Source organism: Spermophilus citellus (assembly GCF_964194105.1).
Source record: "Spermophilus citellus genome assembly, chromosome: 3".
NCBI lineage: Eukaryota > Metazoa > Chordata > Mammalia > Rodentia > Sciuridae > Spermophilus > Spermophilus citellus.
Genome location: NC_138184.1, coordinates 205966185 through 205985482, shown reverse-complemented (window position 1 = coordinate 205985482; position 19298 = coordinate 205966185). Strand labels below are relative to the sequence as shown.

At 36.3% G+C, this 19298-nt stretch overlaps 1 protein-coding gene across 12 annotated transcripts in view; it reads left to right on the top strand.

The window, feature by feature from the left end:
- Positions 1 to 19298, top strand: part of ADAM22 (ADAM metallopeptidase domain 22) — a gene marked incomplete at its 3' end in the record, with an annotated part of 236273 nt that overhangs the window by 102745 nt on the left and 114230 nt on the right. For all 12 annotated transcript variants that reach the window (XM_081287154.1, XM_081287160.1, XM_081287163.1 and 9 more), the window contains exon 4: positions 15646 to 15712. In XM_081287154.1, the coding sequence (XP_081143280.1) occupies positions 15646 to 15712 (67 nt within the window). The remainder of the gene's footprint in view (positions 1 to 15645; positions 15713 to 19298) is intronic.

The following is a 19298-nucleotide window of genomic DNA, read 5'->3' as shown; positions in this document are numbered from 1 at the left end:
ACTTTTTTTGGCTTAACGATTATTTATGCTTTACAGAAAGCAGGGATATCTGTTTAAATATTATTAATAGGGTAACAGATTATTAAGGAAACCAAACAGAATTTCATACTTTTTGATTTTAGAGGATATGCTTACTTTCAGAGGCACAGCACATTTTCATGTCTGGATTCTGGACAAGCATCTGTTGTTGAAAATAATGATGTGAATCCTATTCTATGACATATGTTAGTCCTTGCTCTCCTGTGCTGTAAGGGAAGGGACGTTTTCTTTTCATTGTGATATATATCCTTTTCCCTGCATTTGGAAGAACCTACAGTGTCAAAGCTGAATATTGGAATTCCACTAATGAGAAACAAAGCAGGCTTGAAAAACATAAAGCTTCTACTATTGAAATCAAGATGTCAAAAAGAGAATTTTAATAAATAGCATATTGGACATGTAATGTGTTGCACCTGAAGTTTGAATCTTTATAAGGAGCAGATAGAAGCCCTATTGTCTTCTGACCATTCTCTTGGAAGGAGCAGAAGGCTTTCTCTCTGAAAGAACAGCCCGCCTCTGGATTGGGGATATAGACAGCTAGGGGAATGTGTTATGCTGAGAACAGGAAGGTGTAGCTATGTCTGCATGTTGAATCAGGGGCCTATAACCTTTGACCCTAGTTTGGTTCTCTGAATGTTGCCATCAGGCTTATACCATGCAGCCAGGAGGTAGGAGGCTTACTCTTTGGGCAAAGTGATTGGTTCCTGGTGAAGAATGTCATTCGGGATTTTCCTAATGGTGTTTTTGTCCCCTCTAGAAAGGCCTGCCTATCCACAACCTTGCTACTCTCCACTTTACAGGCAGTAAATTTTGAACAATGAGAGCAAAGGATACCAGAGATTTAAGGAGAACATCTACAAAAAAGAAAGAGGGAAGAGAAAACATAAGAGAATTCAGTTGAAGGAAAGAAACAGCCTTTAAAAATCCTGACCTGTAATAACATATGCAGAGAGACAATTACTACATCTGTGAAACAAAGAAAGGGTATTAAACATGTAGAGGAAAAAATAATTAGTAAAAATAGTATAAATAATAAAACATCAGTAGAAGTGTTGAATGATGTAGTTGGGGGAAACAAGTCTCCCAGAAAATAGGACAAAAGATTAAGAAATGAGTCAGGGTGATGCATGCCTATAATACCGTGACCCTGGAGGCTGAGGCAGGAGAATGGTAAGTTCAAGGCTAGCCTGAGCAATTTAGTGAAACCTTGTCTCAAAATAAAAAATAAAAAATGTTGAGGGGCTGGGGTTGTAGCTCAGTGGTAGAGCACTTGCCTAGCATGTGTGAGGTACTGGGTTTGATCTTAGCACCACATGAAAATAAATTTAAAAGAAGATATTGCATCCATCTATAACTAAAAAAAAATGTTGGGGATGTAGAGTACCCGTTCAATTCCAGGGGAAAAAATTAAGAAAAGGAATATAGGAGAGAAGAGATAAAAATATTGAGGATCAATCTAGGAGATTAAGTATCTGACGAGTAGGAGTCCCAGAAAAACAGTAGGGAGAAAACAGAGGAAATTATCAAAGAAATAATTTAAGGAAATTAATATAACTGAAAAATATGACTTTTTAGATTGAAAGGACTAATTGAATGCCCAGGACAGTATATGAGAGAAAATCCACACAAAGGCATACAACTGTAAAGTTTTAGAATAGTGGAGAGAAAAGAGACAATCAGAAAAGTTTCTAGACAGAAAAAATGAATCACATTGGGGAAGGATCAGAATCAGAATAGGTCAGACTTCTCAGTATTACTAGAAGCTAGCAGACAGTGGAGCAAGACTATGTAAATCCTGCAGGATTTCTGTGCCTGAAAATCCAAACCATCCATCAAGGTGAATGCTCAGAAACTGTATGTGCAAGTGCTAAAATAAATCAACAGTGTGCATTCCTTATTTGGAAGGTACCAGAGACTGAGTTCCAGCAAAACAAAAGGGAGAAGGCCCAGAAAGGTGAAGATGTAGGATAACACACAACAGAGTTCACAGTGAAGAAAGCAGCAAAGGGAATTCTTAGGATCATGATGAAGAGAATTCTGTGATGACGGCTGAACAACAAGCCTAGAGAGCAGTTAATCCCTATGTGAGCAGGAGGATGGAAGCTAAGAGAAAAAAATCAGATGTATTTGCACATATTGAAGAAAATTATTTGTAGAAAAATTGGGGGCTAATTTGGTGGCATATGTGGCCGTATGTATGGCACCAAAACAGAAGTCTATGGAAGTAGGAAAATATACATGTTGAAGTTGGGTTTTGTGGTCACGAGAATGAGCCTAAGTTCAGGTTGTCTGAACTAGGATCCTGGCTCAACCACTTACTACTACCTGCATGCCCTTGAGGAAGTTACTTTTACCTCTCTGTGCCTCAGTTTCCTCATCTGTATGGAGATACTAACAAGACCTTCTTAACAAGATTGTTGTATGGATTAAATTGTATGTAAAGCAGCTAATCACTTATATCAGTATTATTTATAATAGTAGTGATAGTAACAAGCGCTCAAAAATTTTAACCATGATTTTCATTATTACCTAGTAATTTTAAAATGAAAAAAAGAAGAATTAGAAGTATAGGCTTACTTCTTTTTGATAAATGTGGTTATGAATACTCCTAAGAAACTGTTTAAAATAAAAAAAATTTAAATACCTATAGTGACACCTGATGTGACATTTATGTACTCTTGAGAGCATTTCCTTCAGTTATTTTTTTCCTTTGTATTGTTTCATTCACATAATTGTTATATTCTCACTCTATAATTTCATGTTCTGCTTTTCTTTTTAGACATTAAGAGGCATTTTCCCTATTAATATGAACCCTTATTAAAGAGTTTTTATTAACTATAGTATTTTCCACTAAATGGATGAAAAAATAATTTTCTCAATAGCATTGGGATAATGGCTTTGTGAAATACATTTAAAAATTATTTTTCTTATTATCAATGCAGTATGTTTATTATAGAAATTTTAGATAATGTTCAAAGGTAAGACAAATAAGATTAATATAGTGGTAATTTTACTACTCAGAGATAAGCACTATTATCATTTTAATGTATGCCTCTTTGTTTTTCCTTCACATGTATATTCTTTCTTTTAAAAAAAGGTGGAACTCTTCTTAAGAAGATATTGTCTTTTAATATCTTCTTTTCTATGTTAGTTTTAGCAGAATGCTGAATTGTAGTTTTTTGTGCCTTATTTATTTAATTGCTTCTTTGATGTTGTTTCCAGAGTTTCTCCATAATGTTTTATTGACAATCTTTATAGCTAAATATCTGTCTATATTCAAAATTATTTTATTTGGTTAAATTCTCAGAATTGCAGTCTTAGAAAGCAGAAACTTACTAAATATATATTGTCAAATTGCTCTCTGTAAAATTTTTACAAAGCTATGATCATAATGTTAGTAGATGCTTGTGGTTCCTCCAGTAGTCTTGTCAAAGCTTGGTTTTGGAATATTTTGTTTGAAAATGTCATAAAATATCTTCTACATTAATTTTCTTCATTAGATTCTTGGGTGCAAAAAATATTAGAAATTTTACACTAAATTTTGAAAGCTTTCTTTCTCAAAGGAAGGCAATAATTAACTATCACCAACAGCATATAATAATGCCTGCTGGTCTGAATTCTTATGAATGGTGGGACTATTGCATTTTTCACACAGATGATAAGGCAATCATTGACAGATAATAGATCTTAAGTATTGCAATAAGCCAACCGTGATATCATGATGGCTCAGGCCAAGTTGGTGGCAATGGAAATGGTTTTATTTTGGAAACATTTTGAAAACAGAGTTGACAGAATTCTTTGATCAATTTGATATGGAATGTAATAGAAATTGAAGAGTTAGTGATTACTTCATAAGTTTTGGCCAGGGTAATTGTCATGATAAAACAGTTGTTTATGGAAACGGAAAGATTGTAGAAAATCTTGTTTCTCAAACAAGATCAGGAGTTCAATTGGTACATGTTAAGTGTGATATGCATACATATATGATAAGCAAGGGGAGGTGTTGATTATAGAGTTGGATATGTTATTCTGGTGTTCAGAGTATTCTAAGCTAGGGATATAAATTTGAAGACCATCAGTATAGAATTATTATTTAAGAGAAAAACATTAGAAATCACCATGGGAGTAAATGTGAAAAGAGAAGACTCAATCTTGGGGAAACACAGTCTGGGGAGATGAGAAGAAACCAGCAAAGGAGACTGAGAAGAAGCAGGAAGAGAAGTAGAGGAAAATAAGGAGAATATAGAGCCTGGCAGGAAATTTAAAGAACTATTTTCAAGAGAAAGGAGTGATCATCCATGTCAAATGCAGCGTCAAGATGAGGAGTAAGAATCCACCATTGCATATAACATGGAGGGGCAGGTAATTGGCAACCTTTTTAAGAGCAGGTTTGGTGAAATGTTATGATGAAAATCTGATTAGATGAGTTTGAGAAATAAGAGAAGTGAGAAAGGAAAGATATTGACTATGAGCAGTTCTTTCAAGTGGTTTCAATTAGTGGATGGAAGGAAATGTAGCTGGATAGGGAATTGATGTCAAGACAATAATTTTGTTTTTCTAAATGGGAGAAATAATAATTTATATAGCAATAGGAAAGGTCTAATAGAAAGGGAGAATTTGATGATCAGGTGAAGGTAGAATTTCTGGTATATTATCTTTGGTAGGCAAGAATGTGATGGATGTGTTGCAAGAGTAGGGTCTGGAAGTGGTTGGGCTTTGGAGAATTACATGGATAGCTAATTCCCGGTAACAGGAGGGAAGACTGAGAAGGAGAGTGCAGATGCATGTAGGTGGAGAGATGCAGTAGCTGTCGTCTGTGGAATGTATTTTCTTGTTTCTTTTTTTCCCAGTGCTCTAGGAAGCAGATTCATCTTCTTAAAATGAATGGGGGTGGGGTAGTAGTTTGAAGTTTGAGAGAAGACATGGAAGACACAGTGAGAAGTGAATGCTCCAGTAAGATGGGATGTGATTGTCAGGCAGCTTTAACGGACTACTCAGTTTAGTATCCATTAAGATAAAGTACCCATGGTCTGCCAGACGATATGCTGCTCTTCAGCTTCATTTAGTTGCATTGAGTAGGCATGGAGCAGGTAACAGAGTGTTTCAATCAAGATTGGTTTGGCTGGATGAGTATCACATGTCAGGTTATGGGTAGGGAGGTTTGCAAAGCAGTGAATAGTAATTTAAGCCGGGAAAGGAAGGGAGTGAGATAGGAGGGAGGTGAGGCACAGTGAAGCGGAAGTATGCTCAATGATTTAAGGGTCAAAAGATTAAAATCAAGTGTTGAGGAGAAAGCTAGAATGAATGGAGATGGTCAAACAGTGAGAGACTGGAGATTAAGAATATGGTCGGTGAGAATATGGTTTTAGGGAGATGAGAGAAAAGGTCATTGAATGAGATGAGCTGAAGGTGCTGTAAAGCCGGAATTGAACAAATCACTCAAGTACATGTCAAAATCATCAGTAAGTGCAATAGGAATAGTGTTGCAGAGTGTGATCATAAATCAGGAACCAAAATTTTTAGTAAATAAAGGGAAGTGACTAGGAGTCTGTGAAGAGAAGAATGGGTGATAGGTAGGTAGTATAATCTGATGACATGAGATGCAAAATAGGGTAATTTTTAGTGGAATGAAGGAAAATAGCACAACATGGCAATAAAAAGAAAAATGGGTACATCTTCTGCAATTAGACTCCCATTAGAAGAAGCTCTCTTAAGTAGAGGCTGCAAACATAACAGTATCTGCAAGCAAAAGCTGATTTCCAGAGTAAGACAATGAAGGAGATACTCAAAGAGATTGGAAATAAGGGATTTTGCTAATTTTCATGTGTGAGTTCCAAAAAAGCATTATCAAAGGGTATCTGGAGGTTCTGAATTGTGGGAGAAGGGGGAAGAGCTGGAGATGAGGGTGACTTGGGAGTGTAGCTTTTTACAGTGACATAAACTGAGATAAAGGCCTTGATTAGATTAGTCTTGACATTTAAAGCAGATCTACATGACGGGGCTGTGAGTGTTGGTGGTAGGTAGGTGATAGGTGCTCTCTTGCCAGGAACAGGCAGAATTTGGGACTCCCACTTGATTTCTGCTCCGGGGGTCATGCACGTGGGTGTGGAAGCAGTTTTACTTTGAGCACATAGCTCTTTTGGATTTCTGATAATGGAGTCTGACCAAGGGATATGGTCTTACACCCAGAATATGGATGTGATAAAGAATAGAAAAAACAAAGATATAAAGATGCTTAGCTGTAGAGAGCCACAAACAAGTCAAGTTGGCGCCTGGCACTTTGCCAGGAGGAGTGGTTTTGGGGGTAACGCCAGCGAGTCATTAAGATGATGTTAATTGAGTTAAGCTGTGTAGAATTGTTAAGATGATGAGAATTGCTGTATCGGGATGATGTTAACTAAGTTGAGCTGTATATAATTGTTAAGATGATGAGGATTGCTGTATCTGGATGATGTTAATTGAAACAAACTGTGTATAATCAGTTAAGGGTACATATACCTTTGCTGTCTGGTAATAAAGCGGCTCCCGCTGTATCAATCTTCACAAGTTGCTTGTCACTCCCCCCAGTTAGTTTGCCCAGCCAGCCAGGCTGCAGCACTTAGCAGGTAGTTAGTAATTTGTAGAGAAATCTTAAGGCTAGTTCTATCTTGCTGAGTCCAATTTTTAAATAATTAAAATTATAAAATTTGGTGAATATAAACAATTTATTTGAACAACATCCCCAAAGTTCAACATTTTTAAAATACCAAAATCTTTTATTCCTCAGATACTCACAGGAAATCTAAGTCAATTTTGAAATAAATCCATCGGTTTTCTTCTTTGAAAGTTAGTCCTTGACTTAGCTGTGTTGGAAAGGAGCATGTCCCCCTCTGTTGAGAATCTACCTTGCATTTCACCAGGGCTCCATTCAATTGGTTTGCTGTTTCATATTCCATGGTTTCTTTAGCTTTCTAAGAGGTAATGAGTCACAATGTTCAGAATATGTCAACGCATCATTGTATGTTAATAAAATCTTACTAGACTCTTTGTAAACTGTTAATTTGATTATACTTTCATGTCCTGATGACATTTAAAAAATATATCAGAATAAAGCTAGGAGATTCTGATTTGTAAGGTTTGGGGGTACCCAGGCTTTTTGTTTTTAGTATTGTGGTTTTGCTGCAAATCCAGGCTTGGAAACCTTTGCTTTATTATGAATAAGTAGGCCATGAATAAGAGCTAAGACTAACAATGGTGCTCATTGCAACTCTTACTTAAACAGGTTCACTCTAATTCCCTGAATCCAAACATACACACAAAAAGCTCCCTGACAAGTTTCATCAGATTGTGACTTACTCAGTAGAACCTGACTAAAATAGCCTCACCTTGTAGAACAGGGCATATAGAAAATCCCTTGTATGTGCATAAATAAGCAGGAAAGAATTTTTTTTTTGTTTACAGATTGGAAAGTAATAAAATGAATTTTTCATCCAAAAACTAGATTGTGGATAAGCATTTATTTCTCTTTTGTCATTTCAATTTAATTTAGTTTAAACAAAATAGGAATTTTAAATACCAGTTCTTATACACTGAGGAAATAGATATTACTTTGCCAAAGGATCTGTAAGGTCAATTCTTGATTAAAGAGAGTAAGAAAAAAAAAAAAGATGAACTGGTAGTGAGTTGCGGGAGAGGTACGTAGAATAAAGAAGAGTTTTTTCTTTAAAAAAAATTTCTAAACTAAAATTTCCTTATTTTCCTTAGGTAAAAATGAAACTTGGATTTATTTATTTGTAGTACTGGTGATTGAAACCAGGGTGTTTTACCACTGAGCTGGTAAAGCCCTTTTCATTTTTCATTTTGAGACATGGTTTCACTAAGTTGACCAGACTGGCTTCAAGCTTGCAGTTCTCCTGCCTCAGCCTCCTGAATAGCTGGGATTATAGGCATGTGCCACCAAGCCCAGCAGAAGTTTGCATCCTTAAAACTTACATTTTTTGAGTTCTTTTCTTTGATAGATGTTTAATTTGTGAAAAGCTTAATAAAATCTTTGATATTCATTGCAACCCATGACCTGTGGGATTTTTCCTATTTTCATGGGATAGATGATAATCATAGTTGAAATTTTTATTTTTTAAAATTTATATTATCCCCAATAAATTACACTAAACATCTTTAAGACTGCTTTAAGGAAAACACAGCAATAATTTTGTGCAATATAACAATCATTGAATGTTAGAATAAGGAGGCAAAATCAGCCTATTGCCTTACAGTGTAATATTTTGCATAGTTCTGTGGGTTGACTAGGTAGATATACTTCTTGCCATTTTAGTTGATGCACTGTTATATCTGAAAGATGTGAAATAGCCTCCATCACATGGTTCGAAATTATTGCCAGTATTCATTGGGAATTCAAGTGGATTGTCAGCTAGGGATTTTGGTTCTCCTCCAAAAATACATGAATCTTTGTATGTGGTTGCTTATACTTTCTGACAACCAATAGTGGTTGGATTCAAAAAAAGAGAGTTCCAGATCTCAGATGTTACATAGTATCATTCCTGCCTCTTTGTATGAGGGTCAGCTCAGTTTCAAAGGGAGGAGAAATGGTCTATACTTTGCATGAGAAGAATGACAAAGAATTTGTAGCTGTTTAACATCATCCATAATCCATCCTTTGGCCACAAATTATTCACATTTTTTCACATATACAGAGTATACTGAATTCCTTCAAAGACCCCTGAAATATCTCATTTCTTTGTGGCATCAGGAGTAGACTTAAGGTTCAGGTTTTTGTCATCTGAATCTGGCCCAAGTGTGAACAAGACTACTTGCATGGGGAAGGGAAGGTACAGTACAGACCTTTGAAATGAAAAGATAAGTTATCTATTCTCCACACACTCAAGATGCAGGAGCAAGAGGGAGAGGATGACTGAATGAGATAATACTGTTCCAAAAGGGTGGAAAGAGGAGCTACTACATAGTCATTGGTTCATTGAAATTCTGATATTGATACAGATAAGTCTCCAGTTCCTTCTGTCTCTGGGAAAGGGAATGTATATTGATTAAGGCTTTGTTCTGTTTCCTGGAAATGGTACTTTGTGGTTCTTGGCTCTACTCTGAGTCACAATATCTTTCCATAAGAAATGTCCCAGGCTTCAAGTTAAATAACTTTCTAGATTTGCTTTCATGACTTGTAGAAGGTTTGAACTGTTCATTTTGGTCCAAGCTATTGGTGGACCCAGTGATCTAATTCTCTTAAAAACTTGGCCAGTTTCATGTGAATCTCATTTGTATTTACCCAATTAGTTAAAACTACCTATGCAAGTCTTTTTTGAGCTAGGCCCCTCTCCACTCTTTACTGTGAATTAAAATTCTATGTGATATCCTTCAAGAATTTCAATTCTTGGAACTTTTAAGATTCTCAGGGGCCCTGGAGATGTAGCTTATTGGTAGAGCACTTGCCTAGCATGTGTGACCTCCTGTGTTTGATTCCCAGAAACACACACACACACACACACACACACACACACACACACACAATCCTTAGAAACTCTTTTGTCTTGCTGAGGAGGCAGGTCTTATGAATCTTAGAAATTCTTTTAGATAGATGATGTGGTCCAGATGAAACAGCCCTATGTCTTCCCAAGGTCTTAGCAAAAGGCTGTACAGCCACATCCTTGACTTGACTGGACTTGAGGGGACATTTTGTTGGCAGCACCTTGACTTAATCTTAGCTCTGAAGCTGTTTCTTTGAAAATTATTGCAATATCAGATTTTGTTGTTGTTCATTCATTAGTTGCTTTCTTATGCATTTTATTGTGACTATAATAAATGATATGTCCTCCTTAGTGCCTCACTTCAGAAGCACATATTTTGGTTTGTTCCAATACTGGTGATGTCACTGTGGGGATTGTTTGGTTAAGGTGATATCTCCTAGTTTTCTTCAAAGTCGAATTATTACTTAATGGTACATTTTCAATATAGAATAGAATACTAGGATTTGGTTAGGAAAGTCATGCATCAAATATGTTGAGTCTCAGATGCCTGTTCAACATCCTAGTAGAGACTGGCTCAGAAACAGGGGTGTAAATAGATTAGAAAGGTGAGGCAGTGTTCAAAATGTTGCCATTTTCCTGCTGAATATAGAAAAGCCAGGTTATCATTAGGGGCCAGTGATGTAGGACCATTCTGAAGATTGATGGAGAAGGGTTCAGAAGGGTTTTCTCAGAGTAAGAGATTAGAATGTAATGGGCTTATGGGCAAAGTTGTATTGAAGCATCTATTTATAACTAATTGAACCTGTGATGCTCAGATGTTCTGTTTCTTGGAGTTAGACTTTGCTTTATAGAAAAGTTAAGTTTACCACACTTGATGTTTAGTCACATTAGTACAATGGAAAGGGAACAGGAGGGCATAAGGAACTTTCTAGTGTGTGTGGCTGGGCAATTACCATTATGGATCATGGAATGTAAACTGGCTGGCGTGGAAAAGAAGAGATGAATGGCAGTGACAAAATGGTAGTGGGTCATTGGTTATTGATAGTGCTTGTGTTCTGATTTAATACCATACCAACTTTATGATGTCAATTTTAAACATGGCAAATTGTATTCACAATAGCTAAATGACTTGACCAACATTATACAGCTAGTAAATGGCAGAGGTTTTAGATGGAAAAATCAAATGCACTCCAAACTTTTGTATTGTACTAGCTGCCTCTGATTCTTGAGTTGCTCACTAGACAAAGGATAATCATTATTATGACTGAAGATGTTTACATTGTATTTGTTTTGCTTATTCCAGGCTTCTTATGGCATGTAAATGAAAATAAAGTGTTGTGAGGGGGCTCAGAATACATTTTTAATTTAAAACCATCTCTGCTTTTAGAAAATGAGTAGCCTTTAGAATTTGATTGAAAATGGTTTTATTTCTGTCTTTCAAAGGTCACAAGCATTCACACATATCAATCAGTATTGAATAAGCTGTTAGCATGGAGTGAATTCTACCTTATCCACTTACAGTGAGGTAAAACTTCTATGCTAAGGAGATCCTCTGTTTTTCTCCACTTACCATGACATAAGAAGATCCTCACTGAACAATACATAATGATGTTCTAAGGAAAAGAAGAGCAGGTAGTTTTGATTTTATCTACTTCAGGAGGCTTCAAGAAATTTACTTGTGTTCTCAGACTTGTGGAGGTAAGGAGGATTTTATGGTTCAGTAGAAGGAACAGTGGCATTTTAAATAGGAGGTTTTTCAAGCCTAATAATTAAAATAACAATACTTAGCATACTTTCACAATACTGCAAACAAACAAAACCAAATTGCAGGGACTGTTTTTGGTTTAAATTACATGGAGCCTTTTCTATCAAATCTTGTAGATATAGAGGCTTGGTTGAAATAGCTGCATAATTCCCCAGCAGAGTGTTTTTCTTTGCTGTAATTACATTCCTGCAGTGACTCATGCTCTCTTAATGCCTAGATTTTATAATTCAAAGGACAATGTTCCCTTGAAATTTGAAAACCTGGAAGACTTGAAAATTGTGTTTTAAAAAATTATTATTGCTATTACTACTGCTACAACTGCTATCCTCTGTGGATTGGTTCACTTAGGTGCTTTTGATTTCATTCATGCAAGCTCCATAATGGGGATTTACTCTTGTGACAGTGAGGGGGATAGGATCCCAGGTATGCCCAACAGTAGGGATAGACTGTTTTGGGTTCATGGACTTCAGCTGCAGAGATTTGGGGCCTTCACTCTGCTATTCACTCTTTCAGCTTCTCTTTCTTTTATCAGCTGAAAGTTGTTCCCTTTACCCTCCCCCTGCCGTGCCCCCCCCCCATATACTCTTTCAGATTCCCCAGAGAAGGAACCTGGCTGGGTGTGCTAATAAACACTGTCTCTTTGTGGTAGTGTTTCTCTCCCACTTCTGGGGCAGTTGTTTCAGACTGGTAGCAAGGCCAGGGGACTGACTTTTGTAAAAATCTGGCTGCCACCATCTGTTTTAGCTGTGGGCTTGTTTGGGGTCTGGGTTTGGTTAACAGGGTGCATTGTGGATGCTGTAGCAATTACTAGTTTTGTTAAAGGCAAATCTTTACTGTTCTGCTTCACTATTTTTTCAGAAACCTTTGGAAATTTTTGAAATATTGTTCAACTCTCTTGAGAAGTCAGGATGTGCAGAGGAGGCCAGGGAGCTGAATCTTGATTGTTCAGAGACAAATGTCCTTGTTAAAGAATTGGTTTAGGTGTGGTCATGTAATGTAATTCTTGCTTAAGATACTAGAGAATATAAATGTTAGGTGCTTTGTGTTAAGTGTTTTCTCATTCTTTCAAAGAAATACCAAGAATTTTTTTTTAAATCATGGAATATTTAAAAAAAAATTAAGTTGTAGACACAATACCTTTATTTATTTTTATGTGGTGCTGAGGATCAAACCCAGTGCACCTCACATGCAAGGCAAGTGCTCTACCACTGAGCCAACCTCAGCCCTACCATGGGATATTTTTAATCTTCATGAGATGTTTTCAGTTATAACAGCAAAGTTATAGGTCATGAGAACAGCGAATTAAGAGAACAGGTCAACCACTGTACTGATTAATGCCAGAGCAGAAAGTTGAACATATTCTTGGTTGCATTAATTGATACAGAGCTACCACATGAGCCAACCCTTGAAGTGCCCTGATGTGGGAAACGTACTTTGGTGCAATGGTAGCCTCTTGGTATGCTAGCAGGAGAGCTCTCCCAGAGGTCAGGAGGCAGAAAACTTCCATAAACCAAATTCAGATCCTCAACTCACAGTTTGCCACAGTCTGTCTGGGCACAAAATAACCAAGCCACCACAAAAGCCTTGTAGATTCCAACAGCAACTCTTTATTCCTCGAACTCTCCCTGGCACTCTACACGCATGTTCTGGGGAAAATACACACCCTCCACCGGGCTCTGCGTACCAAATACTCTCAGAACCCCTCTAGAACCCCATGGGAACTCAAGGAGCGGGCACCTGAGGCAGCAGGATACGCCCAGCAGGATCCACCCCAAACCCAGATCCACCCTAATCCAGCAGGATCCACCCTAAACCTGGAGCCACCCTAATCCCTGAGCAGGGTTACCTTTCAAAGCAAAATGCCATGCGTCATTCCTACTTGGCTATGGCTCTCAGCAACAGTTTGCTAAATTAACTTAAGCACACTGTGAGAAATAAGAGGAAAGAGATGGGCATATCCTGTATTCAGGATAGTGTATGGGGGGATGAGAAGGAGCATGCCTGCTAATCCTGGAGTATACAGTATTCATATTTCCTGTTTCTCTGTTGCACCTGTCTTCCCTGCTGATAATGTGGTTATGAGGATCAGAGTTAAAGTTTGTTCAAGTCTCACAGATAGCAGGTGCCCTGAACTAGTGGCACCCACTTGTTGTATCCAAAAGACACAGGACAAGTATGCCTGCTCAGCAGCTGTAGCATGCCAATTAACCTGACAAATACTCGTAGTTTTATTTGTGATTTTTGGACAGAGACCATAAGGGACAAGAATGAATGTTAGCAGTTGCTTTTAACCAGAGTGTTCTCCCAGTATACAGTTAGTTATGTCTGGAGACATTTTTACTGTCATGACTGAGGTGTGTTGGAGCTGTACTGGTATTTAATGTGTAACAGGCAGTCTGTTTCTACCCTAAATATAAATATACTATAATGGTAAATGTATTGTAATGCATAAGATAGCCTCCCAAGACAAAAAAAAAATTATATGGCCTAAATGTCAATAGGTCAGAAATTGAGAAACCCTTGGTAGCACCAATGGGTGATAGAAATAAGACCTCAAGAATATTGATTGTGCACATTTAGGGTATCCTGGGTGTTAAGTGTCTCTTGCTTATTTAGTATATCATGAACTTTTATTACCTAGGTGTCTAATGGATATATTAGTTTTCTCTTGAGTATCCATTCCTTTCTGTAAATGGGTAATACATAGGAGATTTTACTATGAAGTAATAGCATCCTATGAATTCTGCCCACATCTAACAAAATTTTGCTTACTCATCTATACCTAAAATGTTTTAAAGGTTTTGTCTATAATTTTTAGAAACTTCAAATATATTCATTAACAGAACAGAATATTCTCAAATGGAAATTCATATTACACTTGCCCTGGAATTTCTAACAAGAAGATGATAAATATCTTGATTGTTTTAGCCACTTTTAGTTATGTTTTCAGCAGCTTGAGGCTTATAGCATCCTGGCTGGGTCCCATATAAAGTTAATATGAAAATATATTCCCAAGAGCAATGAAGCGTGGACTTAGACTATAATTATAGGTTCCCTAAATGGTAACATAAGCATCAGATTCTAGAGCCTTATGGTGCCTGCATGAATGTAATGCATGTTTGCACATTCCGTTTATATTTCAAGCAATTGTAGGCATGGTGCTTATCACGATGGGCCTATGTGCTCAGATATTAACTTTGTTATGATTGTGACAATTTTGGCTGAGAAACCTACAGAGTATTTGAAGAAAGATTTTTTAGTTGGCTCAATGACTATAAATAGAGTAACATTATAAATTTATTAACTTTGGGCTGGGGATGTGGCTCAAGCGGTAGCCCACTCGCCTGGCATGCGTGCGACCCGGGTTCAATCCTCAGCACCACATACAAAGATGTTGTGTCCGCCGAAAACTAAAAAATAAATAAATATTTTAAAAAATTCTCTCTCTCTCTCTCTCTCTCCCCCTCTCACTCTCTCTTTAAAAAAATAAATTTATTAACTTCATGTATTTTTATTTATTGATGACAATTTTACTAATATTTTACTGCTTTTAAAAAATTAAAGACTTCTTATAGAAAGTGTGTCTTGCGGTACTTCTCTTAAAAGGGAAAATTTTTCACATATATGGGATTAAAGCATATTAAGGTTCTATGAATATTTAAGTTTATATAAGAAGGTATTGTTGAGAAGAGGTTTAAAAAGAAAGTAATTTTAAAATGCTTATGGTACATTCCTTTTCATTTCTTTTAATTTTCCCCTCTTTTTTTGTGTGTGTGATGGAAACTAGTAATTTGTCAGATAAAAGTATTACACATAACTCATAAAGAAATGGTAAGATATAGTAGTCAATTAAAACTTTTTGATAAAAAGCTGAAGTTTGAAAAAAACAAGAATAAAATGTCTTTAAAATAATGGTGTGCTGAAGCTGTGTGTAGTGCATGCTGGTAACCCTAGCTACTCTGGTCTGAGGCAGGAAGAAGGACCCAAGATTCCCGGCCAACCCGGGCAACTTAGCAAGACCTCAACTCAAAGTAAAAAGGGTTGGGGGTATGGGTCAGTGGCAGAGCGCCCTGAGTTCAATCTCTAGTGCAAGGGGAGAAAAAAGGTGTGCTTACAGTAGTTTCCTAGAATTACTGCCTGGAGCCAGGCAATCTGCTGATGAGCAACTAGATGACAGGTGGGATAGCCAGTTCAACCTCCTCTCCTTTTAGAAATCCTGGGTTTGTTCTTTCTGTTCCTATAATGTGTGGATTTTGTTTTAAAATATAGTTAAAGAATTGTTAAAGCAGATGTGTGTGAACTTGATCCTGATCTTCATAGACTTTACCGGTGCTCTTTTGTCATCTTTTCTTCTTGTCATTGCAGTGATTTGTTGTCCTCGGATTACATAGAGAGGCACATCGAACATGGAGGCAAGACTGTGCAAAGCAAAGTAAGTGAATTTTCCTTCTTTTGGAGGAAATTTTGAAACTCTTCAATACACTACTGCACGTGATTTCAATTTTCAGTGATACATCTAAAGGATGGTTCTGAGGTTTGAAAATATTTTTTGAAAAAAATGAAACTTTCAGTTATTAGAAAAAAATTCTTAGCACACTGTCAAAATTATTATAGTTATATTTTGTAGGATTAAGGTAGTTGCAAGTAGTTCTTTTTAGATTATGTTACAGAAAATAATTTTTGGAATTTGCTTTTAAGGTTAATTCTTGAGAATCATGTGGTGAAGGGCCGGGGTTGTGGCTCAGTAATTGAGTGATTGCCTAGCATGTGTGAGGACTGGGTTCAATCCCCAGCACCATGTAAAAATAAAATAAAAGTATTGTGTCCAACTACAACTAAAAAAAAAAAAAAAAAAAAGATGTAGTGAGATCTCAGGTGCAGAATAAGTGTGTGGCTTTGCATTTGTGTGTCAAAGACTTTCCCCAATTAAAGTGTAAAATTATTAGACCTACTAGATGTTTCAGGGAATTTAAAATACCTGAAGGTGTATCTCAGAATACTGGCTATAACAGGTAAGCTCTGAAAACCTTGAAATACAAATAGAAGCCTCATCCAGAGGCAGAGAATGTGTTTTTCCCCAGGGTAATGATGGACTTATGGTGTACGTTAGGACATAGGAGACCAAGAGTACTGATGTGTAGACCTTCTTTTCAATGTGAGTTTGGCCAAGTGTACATTTGTTCTAAAGTGTTCACACATTCTATTCTACCTTATCTGATAATATATCATTTGTCCATGTTTCTTTTGCTGAATGCAAATTTGATACATTCTTATTTAGAAAACTTGTAAGTAGCGAGCGAGGTTAAATTTGTTTCCATTTTGTTACATTTCCTTTTAGTGTTTTTTGTCTCACATATTTATATTTTTTTTTCATAGTACCATATGTATCTATAATATTATATCTTGCTTGTTCTTTAGTAAATGCTGTAACATATTGTGAACATTTTCCTAAGTTGTTTTCATATAAAGCCTATGTTCACCATTTTCCTATTTAACCTGTATTATGATAAAAAGATTTTTATTCAAATTGAATTCTGTTTTTGATAACCAAAATAAATTACATTTTTCTATTTAACCATACCAGAGGAAATTGAATTTTAAATTATTTGTATATGTTAACTAGAATAATTATTCTTTGTCTTTGTCTTCATCTTCATCTTCGTCTTCGTCTTCTTCTTTTGTGGTGCTAGGATTAGACTCAAGACCTTATACATGCCAGATATAGTATATACTATACTACTGAATTATACCCTTAGCCCATGAAAACTATTATGGAAAATGTCAAACATACAGAAGCTAAAATATAATGAACCTCTCTCACATCCATTTCCAGCATCAGCTGCTATCAACATTACAATAACTTTGTGTATTTGAAAGCAAATTTCAGACATTACAACATTTTGCTAGTAAATAAGTCTCTACCTGAAATGCTTGCAATCAGAGGTGTTTCAAAGTTCATGTTTCTGGACTTTGGAATATTTGAATAGATTTTTCCTGGTTGAGCATCTCTAACCCAAACTCCAAAATCCAAAATGTGATAAAATATGAAACTTTTAATGTTTTGTTTTGATGATCAGAAATTTTTGGATTTGGAACATTTTGGTCATGGATTTTCAGATAAGGTATGCTCAACCTACGTTATCAATACATTTCTAACTGATACTTAAAAACAAAACCTGTTTATTTTTACAAGTGACCTAAATATAATAATTACGCTAGTCCCTCCACAAAATTATTCCAGCTTAAGGATAATTGAATGGTTGATCTAAATCACTGCCTTCCTGCAGAAAAGAATATCAGATACTTCTAGGTAGGACATAGGAGAATGGAGTAATTTTGCTTATAGTTTGAAAAAAGTTACCTAGAGTTAGAGTCTCTGTTTCCTTTTGTTCTCACCCCTGTTTATTTGATTCACTTCTCTTGTTTGTATGACACAGTTTTTCTAAATGTGGTTATCTCTTCTTGCTTTGTTGAAGAGGAGAAAAACCAGGCAGTTTCCTATCCATTTCTTTCTATGTCTGTCAGGGGAGTGGTGGAATGCAAGTATGAGCATGTAGGGTGGATCCAACAAACAGCTGTTTGCCTTCCTTGCTGTAATATCCTTTTTAGGAAACTCACACTTAATCAGCAAAGTGTACCCTGCTCTGAGGTTGTAAGCCTCCATGAGTATACATACATACGATCCACAAAGCACTGACTTTATTGCACAGTCTGCTGATTTTGCAGCCTGAGAATTGCATTTTCTTTGTTGATGGTTTTCTCCACCCTTTAGCCTATCAAATCAGAAAAATAGTAAATAGGAATTTTATCCAAACCCTTGTGCCAGAGGATATTTCTCCCTTTAAGAAAACAACTTTGATTTCACCCATCACCTCCATGTGTTTCCAGTCCATTTAAAAATCTCACTCAAAAATTTCCCCTGTTTTTTTTCCAGGAACCATTTTGAAAGTGTTCAATCCTGATCATAAAATCCAAAGCCAGTAGTCAGTTATTTCCCTGCTGGTCTCCTCATGTCCTGCCCTCTGTTCTTAGTTCTCTGGGATGTTTCCTTTTTTGGTGGAATCTGGTTGAATACTCTTTTTTTTTGTTAATAACTCAGAATTCTCTTAAACTTTTCTTTTCATTATTTGTTACAGGTCAAACAAAATTGTAACATTTCATACTTTTTTGTTTTCTTTCTCTCTACTGCCTTTTTAAAAAGAAAGCCTTAATTTTTTCTACCTTTTCTTTGCTTTCTGTCTTAGTTTGCTATGGTTGCCATAATAGAATAATAGGAATCTGTTATCTCATAATTTTGGAGGTGAGAAGTCTGAGATCAAGGTGTCCAGGGTTTATTCTGGGCTTGTGCATTGTCTTCTCCTATGTCTTTTTATGGTTCTGGGGGTTAGGACTTCGACATAGGAATTGGAGGGGGAATATAATTTAGCTCACAGAACCTTCCTTAAGAGACTTACAATTTTTGTTGTGTTTTTCTTTTTTGTCTCCATTGTTGTTTGTTTTTTAAAGTTGACATTTGCCTTAGGACTGAGGTAAATGAAAAAGGGTATATGAAATGAAAGCTAAATTCAGAATTTTTTTGTGTGTGTTGGTTGTCATAAATGTGGACATATATGTCTTGAAGAAGCAAAACTATAGTCAAAATCATCATGCCAGATTTAAACAGTGGCCAGAAGCCAGTATATTAAATGGTTCTTTTCAAGTGCCATAGAATTTTTGTGAAAACTCTACAAAGCACTGACTTTATTGCACAGATGCAGTGCATTTGATTTAAGGGTGTGAGTGTGAATGTGGGGAAAGAAATACATTAGTATGAAAAAATTTGTAATAGCTGCTTTGGTGAATCTTTCAGATTATAGTTTTATTTTAAAAATATTTTTAGTTGTAAAAATATAACACCAACACAGAAACTCATGTCAAACACCGTATGGGTTGATTAATTAAAAGCACACACCTTTACATCCTCTGTCCAGTTCAAGCCATAGAGCTTGGCCAGCTCTTGCACCTTCTGCTTCATATAC